A 19694-nucleotide genomic window follows, 5' to 3' on the forward strand; every position below is an offset into this window, starting at 1 on the left:
AATATATTTGGATTTTCAAAAGCCATTTGATAAAGTACCATCGAGTCATACAGCATGGAAAGAGACCTTTTGGTCCAACCAGTCCCTGCTGAACATAATCCCAAACTAAACTAGTCCCAACTGCCTGCTCATGGCCCATATCCCGCTAAACCTTTCCTATTCATGTACTTAACTAAATGTCTTTTAAACATTGTAATTGCACCCACATCCACCACTTCCTGGGGAAGTTCATTTCACACGCGAATCATCCTCTGTAGAAACAAAAAATTTGCCTGTCATGTCTTTTTATATTCTTTCTCCTCTCACCTTAAAAATGTGCCCCTTAGTCTTGAAGTCCCTCATTCCAGGGAAAAGACAACTACCATTAACTCTATCTGTACCCCTCATTATTTTATAGACTTCCATAACGTGGCCTCTTAACTTCCTAGGGGAAGCAATGGTCTAGTGGTACTGTCGCTGGACTGTTAATCCAGAGACCTAGATAATGTTCTGGGGACCCAGGTTCAAATCCTGCCATAATCCTGGAATTTGAATTCAATAAATATCTGGAATTAAGAATCTAATGATGACTGTGATTCATTGTCGATTGTTGGAAAAGCCCATCTGGTTCACTAATGCCCTTTAGGGAATGAAACTGCCATCCTTACCTGGTCTGACCAACATGTGACTCCAGACCACAGCAATGCGGTTGACTCTAAACTGCCCTCTGGGCAATAAATGCTGCCTGGCCAGCGAAGCCCTCATCCCTTGAATGAATAAAAGAATTCCTACGCTCCAGTTAAAAAACAAAAGTCCCAGCCTATCTCACAGGCTTTTTAAAAAGACGAAGGCCCATGATGTTCAAGATAGTCAATCCTGTATCCACACTAATCAACTAACTAAAAGAAGACATAGAGTTGGGATAAGGAGGGCATTTTCAGATAGCAAAATTATTATTGGAGTGCAACAGAGATCAGTGCTGAGGCCACTGTTATTTAGGACCGGTGAATCCCTACAGCGCAGAAAAATTTGGCCCATAGAGTCTGCACCATCCCTCTGAGCATCCCACCCAGACCCACACCCCCACCTCATCCCCATAACCCTGCATGGGGTTTTTAACCTAACCTACACATCCTTGCACACTATGGGCCAAATCCTTTTGTTAGTATTGCCAATTCAACTAACCTGCACATCTTTGGAATGTGGGAGGAAACTCGTGCAGGCACAGAGAGAATGTGCAAACTCCACACAGACAGTCAGCCAAGGCTGCAATCAAACTTGGATCCCTGCCGCTGTGCGGCAGCAGTGCTAACAAGTTATGCTGCAGCTGTATAGAACTTTAGGCCACACTTGGAATATTGAATACAGTTCTGGTCACCACACTGCCAGAAGGATGTGGATGCTTTGTAGAGGGTACAGAAAAGGCTTACCATGATGTTGCCTGATATGGGGGATTTTAGCTATGAAGAAAAGTTGGATAGACTGGTTTTGTTTTCACTGGATCGCAGGAGCGTGAAGGGCGACCTGAAAGAAGTTTATAAGATTGTTAATGGCATGGATGGACTGGAAAGTATGACACTTCTTCCCAGGGTGGAGGGGTCAGTTACTAGTAGGCACAGGTTTAAGGAACGAGAGGAGAAGTTTAAAAGAAATGTGTGAGGCAAGTTTTTCACACAAAGGATGGTGAGTGCCTGAAACGTGTTGCCAGAGGTGGTGGTGGAAGCAGACACAATAACAGCATTCAAGAAGCACCCGAACAAATACATGAATAGGAATGGAATAGAGGGATACAGATCCTGTAAGGGAAGACAGTTTTAGTATGGAAGGGCAAAATGTGTTGGCGCAGGCTTGGAGAGCCGAAGAGCCTGGCCCTGTGCTGTATTGTTCTTTGTTCCAATCACTGCGTCACCATCATGCCCATATTGTGCCACCGCTCTGTCCATGTATAGTTTACAATATTTTAATGACTTGGATGAAGAAACTGAATGTACTAGAGCCAAATTTGCAGATAACACAAAAATAGATGGGAAGGTAAGTAACAACACAGTCTGCAGAGGGATTAACAGAAGGGTCAACTGAGTGGGCAAAAATGGAATATAATGTTGGGAAATGTGAACCTTGCAGTGTGGCAGGAAGAATAGAGAAACTGAATATTATTTAAGTGGACATATGCAGAAAGCTATGCAGCAAAATTTCAGAGTCCTTGTGTATGAATCACAAAAAGTTAGCATCCAAGTTCAGTAGGTAATAAGGAAAGCAAATGGAATGTTGACCTTTACTTCAAAGGGAATGGAGTACAAAAGTAGGGAGGTTATGCTGAAACTACGCAAGGCACTAGTCAGACCATAGCTGGAATACTGTGAACAGTTCTGGACCTCTTATTTCAAGGAAGGATATACTGGCATCGGAGGTTAAGTAGGTTGGGACTTTTCTTTTTAATTTCCTAGTATTTTTTTGTTCTGATTCCTTATACGGCAGGTATCTCAGATCTTTACCAAAACTTTCCTTTATTCTGTCTTTCAATAAATCATATCCTAAGAAAAATCATCTTTCTGCATGATTTAGTCCTCAGACTCAGACTCAGACTCAGAGTGATACAAGTTGGAGGGGGTTTAGATAAGATGTATCAGGATGTTGCTGGGAATGGAGGGTTTGAGTTACAAAAACAGGGTGGATAGGCTAGAACTTCTTTCACTGGAATGTAGGAGGTTGAGGGGTGATCTTATAGAGGTCTATAAAACCATGAGGGGCATTGATAAGGTGAATTGCAAGGGTCTTTTCCCTTGGGTGGGCGGAGTTCAAAACCAGGGAGAGTATTTTTAACGTGAGAGGAGAAAGAATTAAAAAGGACATTAGGGGCAACTTTTTTACACATAGGGTGCTTTAGGTGTGCAGTGAACTTCCAGAGGAAGTAGTGGATGCAGATACAGTTACAATATTTAAAAGATATTTGGATAAGTACATGAATAGGAAAGGTTTGGAGGGAATTGAGCCAAACACAGGCAAGTGGGACTAGTTTAGTTTGGGAACATGGTCGGCATAGATCAGTTGGACTGTTTGTCTTCCTCTAGATTCACTCAATTGTTCTGCAAGTTCTTTTGTAATATTAAGACTAAACTTGAACACAATAGGATAGGTACAACTCAGAAATCATATTGAACTCAATATTCCCTCCACAGATACTGTTATGTCTGCTGAGTTTTTCCAGCATTTTTGTTTATGCTTCGGATTTTCAGCATCTGCCATGTTATTTTATTACCGTTTCAGCATTGCTGCCTTAGATTTATTTGTTATGCTTTTAACTAAATGTTCCAAGTTTTCATTTGCTTTTGTTGACTCTAATGAACACTGAATCAATGATTTTCATGATTTGTCCATTAAAATCTGGAAATCCTTTTCCTTCTGCCTTATTTCATGCATGTTTTTTAGGTTCTTCTTTCTTATGAATTTGCAGTTTCTTGCTGACCTGTGCTACCTCTCTGCCTGTTGACAAGCCCATTCATCTCCTCTTAAATCATTGGTACTATACACTGTTTTAATCTTATTGAAAATGTAGGACTGTTAGACTATATTCTAACCTCTAAGCCATATAAATTATGAACAAAAGCTTTTCCAGCACTGACCTCTTGAATTCCAATGTGACATGACCCATTTAGTCTTTATCTTTGAGTAGCACATTGATTCAACCTTATTATTATGAAGCTCATGGGCACATTGTTTTGTAAATCAGTTTGTTACATTGGAGTGGTTACAATGTGGAACTCAACTACCACAGTAAAACTTAATACAAATCACTTGACTGCAGTGGAAGGCAACTAGATGAGCAGATGAGAGGAAGAGGGTACAGAAAAATATGCTGAGAGACTGACATGTGATGGATCAAGTGGCAGAAAGCTCATGTGGAGTATAACCAACAATACAGACTAATTAAGCCAAATGTCTTTTTGTTGCTGTATAATCTATGTGATTCTAGAACAAAGGAAGTTGTTTGGGAATATTGTGCAAATCCTTAAGCCATTCAAGAAATGATGACTATTTCTTAGTAAAATCTGAAACCTTTTCTACGCATGTCTGAAGGCTGAAGCAATGAAATATAATCAGAATGAACTTTATGGATTGACAGCTGAACATTCTATTGATACAGTCTTCTGATAGCAGTGCTTTATGAGAATGAGCACACATGACTTGAGCTTAAGTACTGTAGTCAGTAGTTTGTACAAGTTTATTCAACACTTATAAGTCAGCCTCTAGTGGCAATCTGCAATGAATCATTTTGATCATTGCTTTTCTGCTTTGGGTTTCTATTGAATTTCATTTGTATATTGGCAAATGTGAAATCTGCCGTTAACCGGTGCAACTAGGCACAACTTGAAAATATAATTTTTTAAAAAATTTGTTTCATAAGACATTTTGTGACACATTTGGATATATCGCTATAAATGGGGTTATTCCAAAAAAGTAAACATTTTCAATCACTGTGTCAATTCACCACGTCTAACTAACCAGATTTTAAATTACTAAAATAAATCTCACAACCATTTGCTAAATACATTGAGGAACACTAGATAGTTTCTTGATGAGCTAAAAAAAACCTTTTCAGTGCCTCACACCCAAAATAATTAGCATATTAACTTTTAAAACCTCCTGCATGCCTACTACCATGTACCATTAATAGAAACCGTCAGTGATGATGAATTCAGTTGGGGACCATGGCTAGTTTTGTGAACAGGCCCAGTTCCGGTTTGATTTTTTTTTTAAACCAGTATAGAAGTTCCCAGAAACTAGATTTGTATTGAAAGTAATTTGTCTTCATTATGCCCCCAATGAAGAGCATCCAAGTGGAAACTACCTATGCTGAGAATGTCTGGATTAGAATACATGGCAAGTTTACATCATGGAGCAAGGGCACTGGCAGCAGTAACTGAAAACATAAAGATATAACATATTTTTCCCTTTACCACTAAGTTCACTACTTTGGCCCTTCCAACTCCAATATTCTGGGCCTACTGAGCCTTGCTTAACACTCACTTGACTTGGAATAAGTTGCAAACCATGTGTAGGCTACCAATCTCTGCATATGCTAATAGAGGGAGTGAATATCGTCTGTGATGTTGTCCCCAGAGTATAACATCACATCATTGACCCCACAGTTTTGCGTCCTTATTTGTGTGATTTTAGAAGTCGAGCAAGGGGTACAAAATATGAGACAGTGGTGAGGTCAGTTTGATGAAATGATGGAAGAAGTAGCTTTGAAAAATATTGAGAGAAAGAACATGGCATCAACAAAAATATTGAAAGCACCAAAATCTCTGAAGCATTCTCTGCTGTAACGATTGATTATATTGCAATGTGTTTCATTCAGAATGTTACTCCAAATTAGTTTCCCTTATTGAGTTAAACAAAAATCCACGAAAGTATGGAAGGGAACACATCAAAGGAAATTGCAGTTATTGTTTTTTTGTTTGAAGTGTTAAATATTGTTTTATCAATCTTTTCCTTTGAAATGCTGTGTGATATGAATTCCTTGATACCTTCCTACATCTTATTTATATATTTCTATTTTAAGGACTGCTTCAACCTCAGTAGAGAAAGTAAGAGAAAGAAGCTATCAAAGAGCTTTACTTTTGAGTGATCATAGAAAAGAAAAAGAAGGTGGTAAGTATTATATTATGTCTTTTTAATTTGTGCATAGTGTGTGTATGTGTAAAATACATATATATGTATATGTCTGTATGTCAAATAATATCTTCCAAAGGAAGTGATTTTACCCATCAAATAATAAACTATTAAAATAAAAATATCGTTATTCCTGTTACACAGTTTCCCACTGCTAATTTGATAGTATGATTACAAATTTGTAATAGGTTAGTAGAATTATCAGTCAGCTGAGAACAGACAAAGTTTGAGGCCAATGATTGAACTGATTCGATGTCACATTTTGATTCTTCAGTGCAATTTGCTTTTGGTTGTTCAGATTTTATATGCTTCCTGTATAGTGTTAATGAGTAGAAAATGGCCCTTCCTACATAACCATAGTGTACACAGTTCCTTACCTCAGTTGTGGAGCATTGAATGTTCCACAAAATGTTAGAGTAAGTTGAATAAAAATGGTGTGTTGTACACATTCTAGAGACTGCACGAAAGTACAGAAGCAGAGGTTTAGAGGTGTAATGTCTTCCTTCTTGTTACTGCCATTCTCCTGAAGCATGTGGCTGAGCTAGGCAGAAACAAATGCAGAAAATTGAAGGCATATGACCTTCATGGGAGGATGAATAATTCAACAAATTTTAAAAATTGCCATGGAGCGCTCTCAATGCTACCTTTGAAACTTCAAAGTCTGTAAAGTGTGTTATTATGTCGCATGTTTTAGATACTTATGAGCAACTTCTAAAACTTTTTACAAAGCACTTGCAACATTACATGTTATTTGCATTAACTCATCAGATTGATCAGGATTGGTGTCTTGATTACACATATTACGTGCTTCCGATTATTGGTGCAATCCAAAATAAGCCATATATGTGGTCCATCTACGTTAGTATCCATTGTGTTACTGTATTCTTGATACCATGTCTGTTTGGAGTGAAAGGACATTAAGATAAGTAATAGTCAGTGATAGCTTTGGTATGTACTTGGAACAAATTTGAAAGGCATTTTTTCTGCACATTATTTATTAAAATCAAGTCTATCATTTCTAATACTTTGTTATTGGGACTTCCATCTGTAGGAATGATTTCACCCACCCATAGCCCAACATCAACTCATTGGCCACAGTGTCATCTCCAAACTCCATCTTCATCCCACTGTTCAAAAACCATTCCACGCCTTCAGCTGAAGATCCCAGCTAACTCTCCTAGTGAACCTAACCTAGGTCAGTAGAGAAGACATCCCAATAATCATTCCACCATTTTTTTGTGATCTGTAACTGTTGTGAAACCATATTATCTAATGTCATGCTGGAATGGAGTCCCTTATTTTTCCTCGATATTATCTGCACTAATCATTGACTGTTGAAATGAGCACAAGTTGAGAAGTAAATTGGTTCCATACATGAAATGTAAAATTCCTTTTAAAATTATACACCTTTGTACCTATAAGTTAAGAAATGTATGTGTCAAAATGTACATAATCTGCAATAAAACATGTGCACCTTGTGCTTGTAATTTTTTTCTTGTATTCAGAAATTTATATTACTACATTTGCTTCAATACAGCTGTTAGGTGTGTGGATATTGTAGGACAAATGTTTAATAGTTTATGGAATTCTGCTGGTATAAATTTAAAGGAATACTCCACAGTAAGGATGTATAACGGTCTTATAAAGGCAAAGAAAAGATATGGAATGAAACAGTTATTTGCCCTTTAAGTTTGCTCATTCCACCAAGCAATGTACAAGTTAAACATCATGCATCTTCCCCAGTTTATGTCTTACCTCCTGAGGAGGTGTCTGAACACGAGAAGAGAACTGTGAAACCTCTGCCCATCTTCTAAAGGTAAATGATCAAAACATTTGGATATCTGTCTTAACTTTGCAGTCTCCAGAGATCATCTTGTGGGTTTATCTTGAATCCTAGTAAAAAAAATTATTAATATTCCTGAGGAGTATTGAAAATATATGACCAAGTCCGGAGGTATCACAAATCAAACTATCTAACTCATTCAAGACTGAGAAATTTTGCAAAAGTCATTCTGATCCATGGGAGAGATCTGGCTCTACCTGAAATCATTAAAAACATTTCTTTAAGGAATATTCTGGTATTGTATATTTTGATTGTAGAGTATTCCTTTAAAAGCACTGGCCAAAACATTCATTAGTTATCACTCTCAAAACGTCCACATTTTACAGTCAGAAGGATATGTTGTAGTACTCAGAAATTCTGTTTACTCAGATCATTTTGCCAGAATCTCATTTGTACATAGAAGTTACTGAAAATAAGTTGTGCTAAAAGCCCCAATTTTATAGATCTCAATGTTTAGTCAATGTTCAATTTCATTTCAAAAGAATAAAAAATGTTGAAGTGCTAATTTGACCATATCTTTGTATATATTAGTGTTAGTAAAACTTGGGAAAAGATATTATGTACTTTGGTCATAAATATTTAATAAGTTACATTGGAGAGAAAGAACATAGTATTTTATAGTGCTTTAGTGTTTAATGTATATTTATTCTATTACTTGCAAGATGTTGAAGAGGAAATGGCTGATCTTAAATTTTCAAAATTTAAGTGTACCATTTTTAATGCTGCCTCTGTGTTCTAATGATACATTAATTAATTTTCTTCCTGCTTCTGTAGAAATTTCAGATGCAGAAAACGCAGAACAAGTTCCTGAAAAGGAGTGTCCATCTCCAGTGAGTTCACAAAAGCATAATGTAAGCCCATCAAAATTAAACAAGGTAATTTGCCATTGATTGCTTTAGAGCATATTGCATTATGTGTACTGAAATTTAGTCTAGAATGTTTTTTTCCACAAGTTATTGTGTTATGACTTGATATTGTTCGTGGATATTGAAAAACATGATGTAGTTTATTTTTTCTACGTTCAGCTTAAATAATTTGTTCAAGCTCACGCTTTTTTCTTTTAACAGCCAGCACAAATGCCTTCTCCGCCATCTCCTGCATTTTCATCCCAGTCCCAGGTAAAGTTGCAGGCGAAGTCTCAACCTTTGCTACAGTCTCATCCTCCCCAATTAGAAATTACAAACAATACAACTGAGACTTCTAATCAAAGTCAAACTAAATCTGAGACACAGCAGAAACTGCATTTTCAGTTTGATTCCCAGCCAATATCAAAAACTACTGTTAATGGCCAGTCTGGAAATCCACATTATTTAAAACATCCGTGTCCATCACAGTCTCAGAGTTTAGTAAAACCATCAAATTGTCAACCAACTCAGCATCCATTGAATACTCAGTGTCCTGTGCTCTCTCAACATACTGAGCATCAGCTTAAATCTTCAGCTCCTCATACATCTGGACAGGCCAACTATCTTCCATCAAGTTCTCAACCACAGCCTCAAATGCACTTACATTCACCAAAGTCTCAGCCACAGCAACTGGGATCACCGTATAGGACAATTCATTCACAGTCGCCTCAAGTAGGAACAGTGCAGGCAGCATCACACAGAGGATCTTTTTTAACCCCTGTCACTGTGGGACAAGTGTACTATCAGACAGCACAGCCTGGGAGTTTAGCACAACAGCAGCAGACGAGTGCAACTTTTTATCCTTCATCGACAGCACCATCAGGTCATCAGCCTAGTTTGAATCAGTTCAACCAGCAACATTCAAGCAGCAGTGTGCCCCCACCACCGCCACCACCACCACCACCTCCACCACCGCCACCTACCTATTATCAAAACCAGCAACCTTCTGGGAACTTTCAAAGTTTCAATCAGCCAAGAACAAACGTTCCCCAACAGGGAACATTCTCTCCTGTACCAAGTCCAACACAGAACTTGCCTGGAACGTGTTTGCTTCAACCTTCTCCTGGATCCATTATACACCAAGGTCCCCCAAAGTCTCCAAGTTCTGCTTTATTGCACACTTCAGGGTCACTAACAGCTGCAACTGCCTCTGCACATCATGCATCTTCGACGGGGCAGTATCTGACACCTCCGAGTTCTGGCCTGCATCACTCTTCCTCAGCATCTGTAACGCAACCACCACCGCCACCTCCAGTTTCTCAGTCACCCGGATCAGGACCGCACCTCGTGCCTCTTCCAGGCCCACATCACCCTCCAACTCAAGGACAGGGCCCACACCCACCACCATTGTCACATGTAACTAGTCCGGTTCATCCAATACCGCCAACCCAGGGGACACTACTACATGCTCAGACTTCAGGACATCATCCGCCACCACCGCCACCACCTGGGCCAGCACCTGTTCATCCCCCTCCACCTTCTGCAACAGGAAATCAATCTCTTTCAACCTCTGGAACTCCAACATCACATCAAAATGCACTTAATTCAGCACATCCGCCACCACCACCACCACCTCCACCACCACCACCACCACCACCACCAGCTCCAGTTCTTGGGTCAGGACATCATGTTGCTCCAGGACAAGGATCGCATCATCTTCCTTCAGGGGCCCATCAGCATCAGCCTTTGAGTCACCATCCCTCTCATCATGCTGCTCTGGGATCTCAGCTTCCACCTGCAGGATCAGGATCTCATCATTCACTGCCAAGACAAGGCTCTCACCACCTGTCTCAAGGAGCAAATAGTATTGCATCACTCGCAAGCCCAGGATTCCATCCACCATCCCCCAAAGTGGTACCTCTTCCACATACAGGTCAGGGACTTAAACAGATGCCGGTATTACCCCCACAAATTTCTGTTCCCAGACCACAATTACCACCATCTTTCCAGCAAAACAATTTTCACAGCTCAGGATGGCATTAAAATGGGGCTGTGCTGACCCATTTTGAACATTATTGTGTAAAATAAGATGTAAATATTTTATGTAATGTATCTTTTAAAGATACTACTTAAGACTTGTAAGTCAGACATTGTAATAAACTTATCACCAGTGCTCATCTTTACTTGTCTTTCACACAACTGTTTTTGATTCTTAAAAGAAACGTTTTACTCCTGTTGGAGCTGTATATATGTGTTTGTGAAGCCAGTGGGAAGAAAAACATTTTTCAAATTTTATTTTGTAAGTAGACATTCCAGCCATCCTAACTGACGTTGTAGTGCACAGGTTGGCTCAAAATTGTAATTTAGTAATTTTATTGTTGCATTTAAAAATGCCTTTATTGAATGTTTTGTATAAATTTTTTTATTCAAGTATGTTAAACATAACTGCACTTCTAAGGAGTGTTGGCACTCATGCAATTTACTTTTGCTCTTTCTGTTCAATTCCCTTTCTGTAGCAAACATTTTATTTTCCTTTGTATACTATAAACAATAGCAGAACAATGCAATATAGGTTTTGAAGCAGTTGCGGTGTGAAACATAGTTCTTTTACTTGATTGGTTATTTGTAGAAAAGTAATTTAATGTATAGATTATTTCTAATTTCTTCTGGCAGATGTTATGTAAATAATTGTGCATTTACTTTTTCCATGCTTGTAAAACCTGCCAATGCTTCTCTCCCATTTTTGAATACTGTTGTACATTCAAGTCCCTTTGCAAATATGTGTATGTTCTCTGTGAGCTTAGTATAACAATTTTAATTTTTTTAAGATACAGTCACACTGCAGCACTGGTTGGGCATTTTAATCCATGTTAATAAATCACAGTAAATTGCATTTTTTTTTACAAATTATAAATATAGACTGTTAGGATTTTGTCTCGTAATACATATATTTTTTTTAAAGTATGCTTAAATGATGTACAGTGATTATTTTGCAGGTGGCGGAGGAACAAAAAATGATTAGCTTTCGAGTATAGATGAACCCAGCAACCTTAGGATGCTGCTCTGAGGTGCATAGTTAAAATTATTTTGTTGTTTCTGCAACATGCTGTTCATATTTACTGGTTTGTTATATTAGCTTGCAATTGACTCATTCATTTTTATTTGTTCCCTTGATCTCATCACTTATTGCACAAAATACCCACAAATGGTTTTTATGAGAAGTGGTAGAACACTGTCTCAGTGTCAAATCTCTATTAGACCAAATATCTCTATAGTTTTTTTGCAGCTCCTTGCTGGTAAATTACATCGATAAAGTTTATGTTGCCATCATTTTCATCCTTTTGTTTCTTTTCTCTTTCTCATTATTCTACATTTTGGCTTATATTATGCAATTTGTCTCAGTAGTCTCTTGCATCTCTTCATTTTTGCCTCCCTTCATCACTACATAGAATCCCTACAGTGTGAAAACAGGTTACCCAACAAGTCCACATCAACTCTCGGAAGAACATCCCACCCAGAACCCCGCCCCGGTACACTATCCCTGTAATCCTGCATTTCCCATGGCTAATTTCACGTAACCTACATATCCCTGGACAGTATAGGTAATTTAGCATGGCCAGTCCATCTAACCTGCACATCTTTGGACTGTGGGAGGAAACTGGTGGAAACCCATGCAGACACAAGGAGAATGTGCAAACTCTGAACAGACAGTCACCTGAAGTTAAAATCGAATCTGGGTCCCTGGCACTGTGAGGTAGCAGTGCTAACCACTGAGCCACCCTGCTTCTCTTGATTTTCCTCACTGATTTGTAAAGTTTCAATCAGTAAATATTTCGGAACTCCTTCCATAAAGGTTCTGCGAATCTACCTACCCCAAGTCAACTGCAGTGATTCAAGAAGGCAGTTCGCCACCTTAAGAGCAAGTAAGTAAGATGAACAATAAATGCTGATCCAGAAATCAGCACTCACTTCACATACGTGAACTTTTTAAAAAAAAGTCTGTGAATTGTATCTGTATTTTTAGTGGCTTTTTGTGAATTCTTTCAACCTGCTACTGTCAACCTTTGGATTATTACCCAGTGCTAAAGCTGGAGTCTTGCTAAACACCTCTACCCACCTTGGGCTGAAAATGATTGCTCAAGAAAATACTTCTGTCTCTATATCCTCTTTATTACAAAGATTGCCCACTTCCACCATTCATAACCAGTATTTTCATTCTTGCCATCTCATAGTCAAACCTAAAACACACCAGAATTGTCCTGGCTGACGTTAGTAGCTATATTACATCCCATACCAAGTCCTCACACCATGTCTTTAAGAAATTTAAGGAATACGTGTTTAAATTAATGTATAATACTTATGTGGACTTGGCTCTCCATATACTTGTAACTGTCACCTGCTGAATTAACTGTTGCTCCCAGTTATCTCGTAATAATTCCACCCCAAAAAGCATTTGCATTTCACTACAGATAATAAGAAATCATGCAATTATGGCATGTTTTTTGCCACACAGAAACAAAATCAGACATGCAACCAAAAAAGACCTCCAAGACTACAGTCACTCAAATGTGAGTGCATATGTATTGTGACGTTTTACTCTGTAGACAGGGTGTATTTTTATGTTTTAAGATAGTAAACTTGCTTTTAACTCATTCTCAGAATCTGTGCAGCTCGGTCGAGACCATTATTTTTGCCCATCCCAAATGGCCCTTGAAAGTAGTGGTGAGCTGCCATCATAAACCACTACTGTCCATGTAATATAGCACTGTTAGGAAGGGATGTATGCAAGTCTGAGCACAATGCAGGACAATATAAAATAGCAGTTTGTATGTCAGATCTTTAAAATTACACGCCTGTTTGGGATCACATAAGAGCGTTTGTAAATCAGAGACTGCCCCCCCCTCCCCCCCAATAGTAGGATCATATTTGAAATTGAATGTTTAACACTTGTCATTCAGTTTTTGATTCCATTTTAAGCAAGAATTTGAAATCATTGCAGTTGGATGTAACTTCGATTTCATTGCAGGTTTGAGATAAACCATAAAAATGGTTTGTAAATTTCAAAGCCTGTTATAGCGATTGCATCATATGAAAATATACATGTTCTTTATTTGGAGTTCATTTATTGCTATAGAAAATGATTGTTCCTGTGTCATCAAAGAGGTCCTGCAGCAGTCATCAGCTGCGTCATCAATGACCTTCCCTCCATGATAAAGTCAGCAGTGGAATGTTCCTCCATGATAGCACAGCACAGCAATGTTTGTAATTGCTCAGACCATATCAACATTCAGATTTTGGCTACTAAGTGGCAAGTAACTGGCATATAAGTGCCAGATATTGACCATCTTCAGCAGTAATGACTAAATTCCTTATTGTATTCACTGGCATTATGATCACTGAATTACCCATTATCAACTGCCAGGGAGTTACTATTGACCATGGGCATCTAATTAAATCAGCCATCATAAATGCTTTCTACAACAGACCACAGACTGGGAGTTCTGTGGGAAGTACTTCACTTGACTTATGAAAGCTTATCCAGCATCTACAAAGCAGGAGAGTAATGGAATACACTGCACTTGCTGGATGAATGTAACTCCAACACCTCTCCAGATGCTCAACACCACCTAGGATAAAGCAGCCTGTTTTTTGGCACCCATCCACCACCAGCAAACAATGACACTGTGTGTACTACACGATATGCATCACAGCAACTTGCCAAGGCTCCTACAACTAATTTTGAACACTACTGAGAAGAACTGAGGCAATAGACAAACGTGCAGGTTCCCCTCCAAGTTGCACAATCTACTGTTGACCATCTAGTGTATCTTCAATGTTGCTGGCTCAAGATGTTGGAACTCCTTCAGGCATACTTACACTACATAGAATATAACAGTTCAGGAAGGTTCTCATCACCACCTCAAGAGAAACCAGAGATGGACTGCCATCTTTTTTAAATATCACACTCAGCAAGAAAAGACCATACCACCAGGAGCAATTCAATGTTTTTTAGTAGTGTTTATTGAAGGAGAAATATTAGCCAATACATAGAAGCAGAAGTGGGCCATTCAGCCTTTTAAACCCTACATGCCACTTGAGTACAGCTCAAGTCCATTTAAATGTTCATTCCATATCTTTACATCATAAAAATGTCTCAGCTTTAACTTCAGTTAGTTATTTTGTAGACAGAATTTCCTGTTCTTCCTGACTACACCTATGATTTGAGATTTTAATGTTATTCTGTAGTTTCCCATGTTTTAGTGATTTGTTTACCTGGATCTGAACACTCTGCACAGAGATAAAATATTATGAAGTATGAAGGACTAGGGATTGTGGAAGAGCAAGGTGGATGACGTCTTTGCTAGACAGTGAACTTCATCTGTCACAGACACTTACTTGATCATTTTAGTCTATGGCAAGACAAATATAAAGATTATTTTTCTTTTCTGTAGAAAGTCAAACACAGGTGTTATATGATAGTCACTGATAAATCCAAATGGGAGTTCAGGAGAATTCTTTTAACCCATAGATTGCTAAGAATTTGAAATATTGCTAGTGCATTGATTAGAATATATTGTCTTAAATGACAAAAATGTACTAGAAAGATGTGTTGAAAAGAAACGAACTGGAGTGGAGGATAAATGCCAGTTTAGACCAGTAGGGTTGAATATGAATCTTAGAACCTGATGTGTTCTTCAGTGTTTTTGTTTAATTCAAAATATAAAGCTGGGTTCAGACAGAACAAATGTAATAGAATTTATTCACAGAGCAACGAAATACACTACAGTTCTATCACAGATATTGACATAGTCTGGGCTCAAACTGGTTGACTAGTCTTGTTGGATTATGAAGTATAGCAGCAGCTGATACCTCCATACAAGAACATCACATGGCATGATACCATACTGACTCTTAAAGTTACATGCCATATCACAACACGGCCCAGAGAAGGCTAATGTAATTGTTGTTCTTATACATCTTAGTGTAATTTGCAAATTTGATATATTACTCTTTGTTTGTTTCTGTAAAGTCTAAAGCAAATAAGAGAAACCGAAGATACCAGGAGGTGAATGGTTATCCATCAGTTAATCAGAGAACATTATCCCAATTGTAGATTCCTTCTTCCCAATCACCAAGCAATGTTACAAATTCCATACGTCCTCCCCATCAATGCTGTTTGTTAAATGTTCATAAAGTAACTACAGCGGTCTAAGCGAAATCCCTCTGCTTTTCTCTCAATAACATTTAATACTTTTACAGGCAGGCTGGGCCATCTCACCCAAACAATAGTACTGGACATTGTACTACTGTTTTATAGTAAACTGAGCTTAGATTTATGGAATTGAAGTGCATTGTGATGCAAGGCACAGTTTCTTAATTTGGAGGAAAGAGTATTATTGATCCAAGCTGAAAATGAATGAATAGTCATAATGCAGTCCCATTGCATGCTCTACGTTGTAAACAACATACATAAATTGTGGAAAACCACTGGTTGTGAAAGTTGATTATTGCTTATTTTTGTGCCAAAAAGCAGTTCCATGTCAACAGTGCAATGGGATTTCTCAGGCCCCACTGTTTGCACAAGCTGTCAGTATCATGGCCAACAGGCATCTTGTACATTTTCCCAACATTGTGGCTAGAGACAGTGAAGATTCATAACATTAGATCAGACACAAGGAAATCTACAGATAACTCTCTCTTAAAGATATTTTGAATCAAATGTCTTCAGAACTGAAAAAGGGCAGATTAAGTGGCTGGATGTCTGGTTTATGATGCCAACAGCATAGGTTCAATTCCAGTACTGGATGAAGTTAACATGAAGACTCTCCATGTCACCCTCTGGCCTTGAGGTGTGGTTGCCCTCAGGTTTAACCAACTCTAGTCATCTCTCACTAATGAAAGAGCAGCCCTATGTCAGTAGGACATAGCAACTTCACCTGTTTGTTTAAACCAGGCAATGACCATTTCTAATGAGCAAACCTAACCATCTCCCTTGGCATTCAACAGCCTCACCTTTGTTAGCTTCCCCCACTGTCTTGGGCGAACATTGACTAGAAATTTAACTGAACCAGCATATGAGTATTGCATTTTCAACAGCATATTAGAGGTTGGGGTTTCTGCCATGAAGCTCAACTTCTGACTCCACAAAACCTGTCCACCAAACGGAAGGCACTGTTCAGGATTGTAATGAAATACTTTGCATGTGCCTGAATGAGCACAGGTCTGATAACACTCAAGAGGCCCAATAAGATTCAAGACAAAGAAGCCCACCTGATTGGCACATGTCAAACTTTCACTCCACCAGTGCTGAGTGCAATATATGTCGTTTGCAAGGTGCCCTGGAGCAACTCTCAAAGGTTCCTGTTGACAGCACCTTTCAAAATTGTGACCTCTATCACTGGAAGACTATGGGCAAATGACACATGTACATCACTGATTGCAAGAATCCCTCCAAGCCACACACGTTTTAATTTGGACCAAGATCATTAATTTGTCACTTTTACTTGGCCAAAGACCTGGATCTCTACCTAACCACACTAAGTGCACCTGAACCATATGGGCTGCAATTGTTGAGAAAGCTGGCTAACCACTGCTTGTTAAAGGTAGTTAGAGATTAGCAACACATACCTGGCCTTGCCAACAGATGCTCATTACCTCCAATAAAATTACCTAACATCTGGTTTGGGTAATTACTTAAGATAGCTAAAAACGACATTACACTTGTGCAGCCCACACTTTAGATTCAGAACTCGCGTTAAGTTTGGCATTGCACCTATTTTACGCCTGAAGCACACCACTTTCTCCCAAAATGTGATTCTGGATGTGTTTTTCATACAAGGACAGCAGAGGGTGCCCTTCTATGGGTTTTTAAATATATATATATATATATATATATATATATATTAACTAATTCTGGGGTAAGAATATTAGCATTACAAATAATCCATGACTAAGCAATCAAATTTATGGTTTTTACATTGTTCTGAAGTACATAACAAGACTTAGTTTTGAGTATGAGATCTTCTGCACAAGGAAAGTACAATATAGAATGAGAAGTGGAAAATCTTCACTTAACAGAATTCTATTAGGAAACACAAAGCTTGAAGAGTAAGAGGTGATTTTCAATTCTGCAAGTTTGCAAGCAGAGGAAGGCTCAAGAAATGGTAATATATAGATCAGTAACATGCAAATAATACATACTACATGAGGTGTTTTACATAGTTCCAGATTTGGTTCTAAAACTTGATCAGGAAATGTGGGGAGGATTCCAGGCAGCAAGCTATTAGTCAAAATAAGTGGATTTCAGAAGATCAGTAAAATAAATTAGGTTAAGGTTTTGAACACATCAAGTTGGCTAATGGTACTCCTGTGTGAAAAAAAGTGTAGTCAGCAAAAATTACATAATTTCTTTACCTACAGATTCTTAAGTACAATTTGTACATACTTTTTGGTTGGTAGGTAAGAGGTGGTGGTGGGACTTGAGGTGGGAGGAGTGGATAGGTGGGAGAAAGGACGGACAGGTTAGGGAGGCGGGGACGAGCTTGGCTGATTTTGGGATGCGGTCAGGGAAGGGGAGATTTTGAAGCTTGTGAAATCCACATTGAGACCATTGGGCTGCAGGGTTCCCAAGCGAAATATGAGGTGTTGTTCCTGCAACCTTCGGGTGGCATCGTTGTGGCACTGGAGGAGGCCCAGGATGGACAGGTCATCCAGGGAGTGGGAGGGGGAGTTGAAGTGGTTCGCGACTGGGAGGTGCAGTTGTTTGTCGTGAACCGAGCGTAGGTGTTCCACAAAGCGATCTCCAAGCCTCCGCTTGGTTTCCCCAATGTAGAGGTGGCCACAGCGGATACAGGATACCACATTAGCAGATGTGCAGGTGAACATCTGTTTAATGTGGAAGGTTTTCTTGGGGCCTAGGATGGGGGTGAGGGGGGAGGTGTAGCACTTCCTGCAGTTGCAGGGAAAAGTGCCAGGGGTGGTGGGAAGTGTGGAGCGGACATGGGAGTAAAGGCAATGTGGCTGTAGTACCTGGTTTGCTTCAGGACGTGGTTGAGCAGTTTCAGGGCCAAAGAGATTACAAGAGGGTTGCAGTGGGAGACAGATCCACTGAGGTCGTTTCGGAGGGAGGAGGGTAACTTCTTCAAGGTAGGTAGCCTTAGAAGAGGCTTCACAGTGGGGTTAAAATCGATTCAGAGATAGTAGGAACTGCCGATGCTGGAGAATCTGAGATAACGAGGTGTACAGCTGGATGAACACAGCAGGCCAAGCAGCATCAGAGGAGCAGGAAAGCTGACGTTTCGGGTCTGGAGTTCACAATCTCCCGACCGCATCCCAAAACCAGCCCAGCTCGTCCCCACTTCCCTAACCTGTCCATCCTTTCTCCCACCTATCCACTTCTCCCACCCCCATGTCCTACCAACCAACCACATGCCCGCCCCCTTGACGTCTATCTTCCCTGGACTGACCAACCCCCACCCTAACTCCCCATCTACACTCACCTTTACTGGCTCCATCCCCGCCTCTTTGACCTGTCTGTCTCCTCTCCCCCTATCTGCTCCTTTATCCATCTTCCATCCGCCTCCCCCTGTCTCCCTATTTATTTCAGAATCCCCTTCCCCTCCCCCATTTCTGAAGAAGGGTCCAGACCCAAAACGTCAGCTTTCCTGCTCCTCTGACGCTGCTTGGCCTGCTGTGTTCATCCAGCTCCACATCTTGTTATCTCAGCATCGGCAGTTCCTACTATCTCTGAATTAGCTGCACAGGTGTTTTTACTGGTGGAGATTAGTAGTTTAAAACCACACACAAAAAAAGTGATTTTGGTGTTGGGAAGGTCACTCGGTTGTATGTAATAACATTTCTGATTTACTGGTGGTGATAAAGTTTAAACCAAAAAAAGTCTCAGTGATTTGGCAGTGGGAAAGCCATTTAGTTTTGTGTAAGAGCACTTCCAGATAAAGAAAACTTAAATAAAGCAGACCCATGGGACTCTTGTGGTATATGGTATTGTCCCCACCTCTGGGCTGTTGAGGCCAGGGTTCAAGTCCCATCTGCTGGAGGTGTCTAATAACATGCTTGAATGAGTTGATGATACAATATAAAGCAGACCCATCCATTCATGGTGGTGGTGAAGTGCTAATATCGGTAGACTAGTAATCCAGAACCCCAGGCCAATGTTCTGGCGGCAAAGGCTCAAATCCACTATGGCAGGTGGTGAAATTTGCATTCAATAGAAAGTTGGCTTACTGGTGATTGCTGCTTTTAAAACAAAGCAGACCCAGAGGGGATCTTGTGGTATACTAATAGTGTTCCTACCTCTGAGCTAGGAAGCCTGGGTTCAGGTCCCACCTGTT

At 39.6% G+C, this 19694-nt stretch overlaps 1 protein-coding gene across 5 annotated transcripts in view; it reads left to right on the forward strand.

Moving 5' to 3' along the window:
• kmt2e (lysine (K)-specific methyltransferase 2E) overlaps positions 1-15833 on the forward strand; it is a 98293-nt gene extending 82460 nt beyond the window's left edge. For 3 of the 5 annotated variants that reach the window (XM_048610458.1, XM_048610460.1, XM_048610459.1), the window contains 4 exons: positions 5546-5634; positions 6707-6850; positions 8273-8373; positions 8566-15833. In XM_048610458.1, coding sequence (XP_048466415.1) covers positions 5546-5634; positions 6707-6850; positions 8273-8373; positions 8566-10386 — 2155 coding nt within the window. In that variant the 3' untranslated portion in view covers positions 10387-15833. Of the gene's footprint in view, positions 1-5545; positions 5635-6706; positions 6851-7398; positions 7472-8272; positions 8374-8565 lie in introns of those variants that run through there. The other 2 variants (XM_048610462.1, XM_048610461.1) reach the window with 2 other exon arrangements.
• The last annotated feature ends 3861 nt before the right edge of the window (positions 15834-19694 follow it).

The sequence above is a fragment of the Rhincodon typus genome, chromosome 22 (assembly GCF_021869965.1).
Source record: "Rhincodon typus isolate 14 chromosome 22, sRhiTyp1.1, whole genome shotgun sequence".
In the NCBI taxonomy this organism is placed as follows: domain Eukaryota; kingdom Metazoa; phylum Chordata; class Chondrichthyes; order Orectolobiformes; family Rhincodontidae; genus Rhincodon; species Rhincodon typus.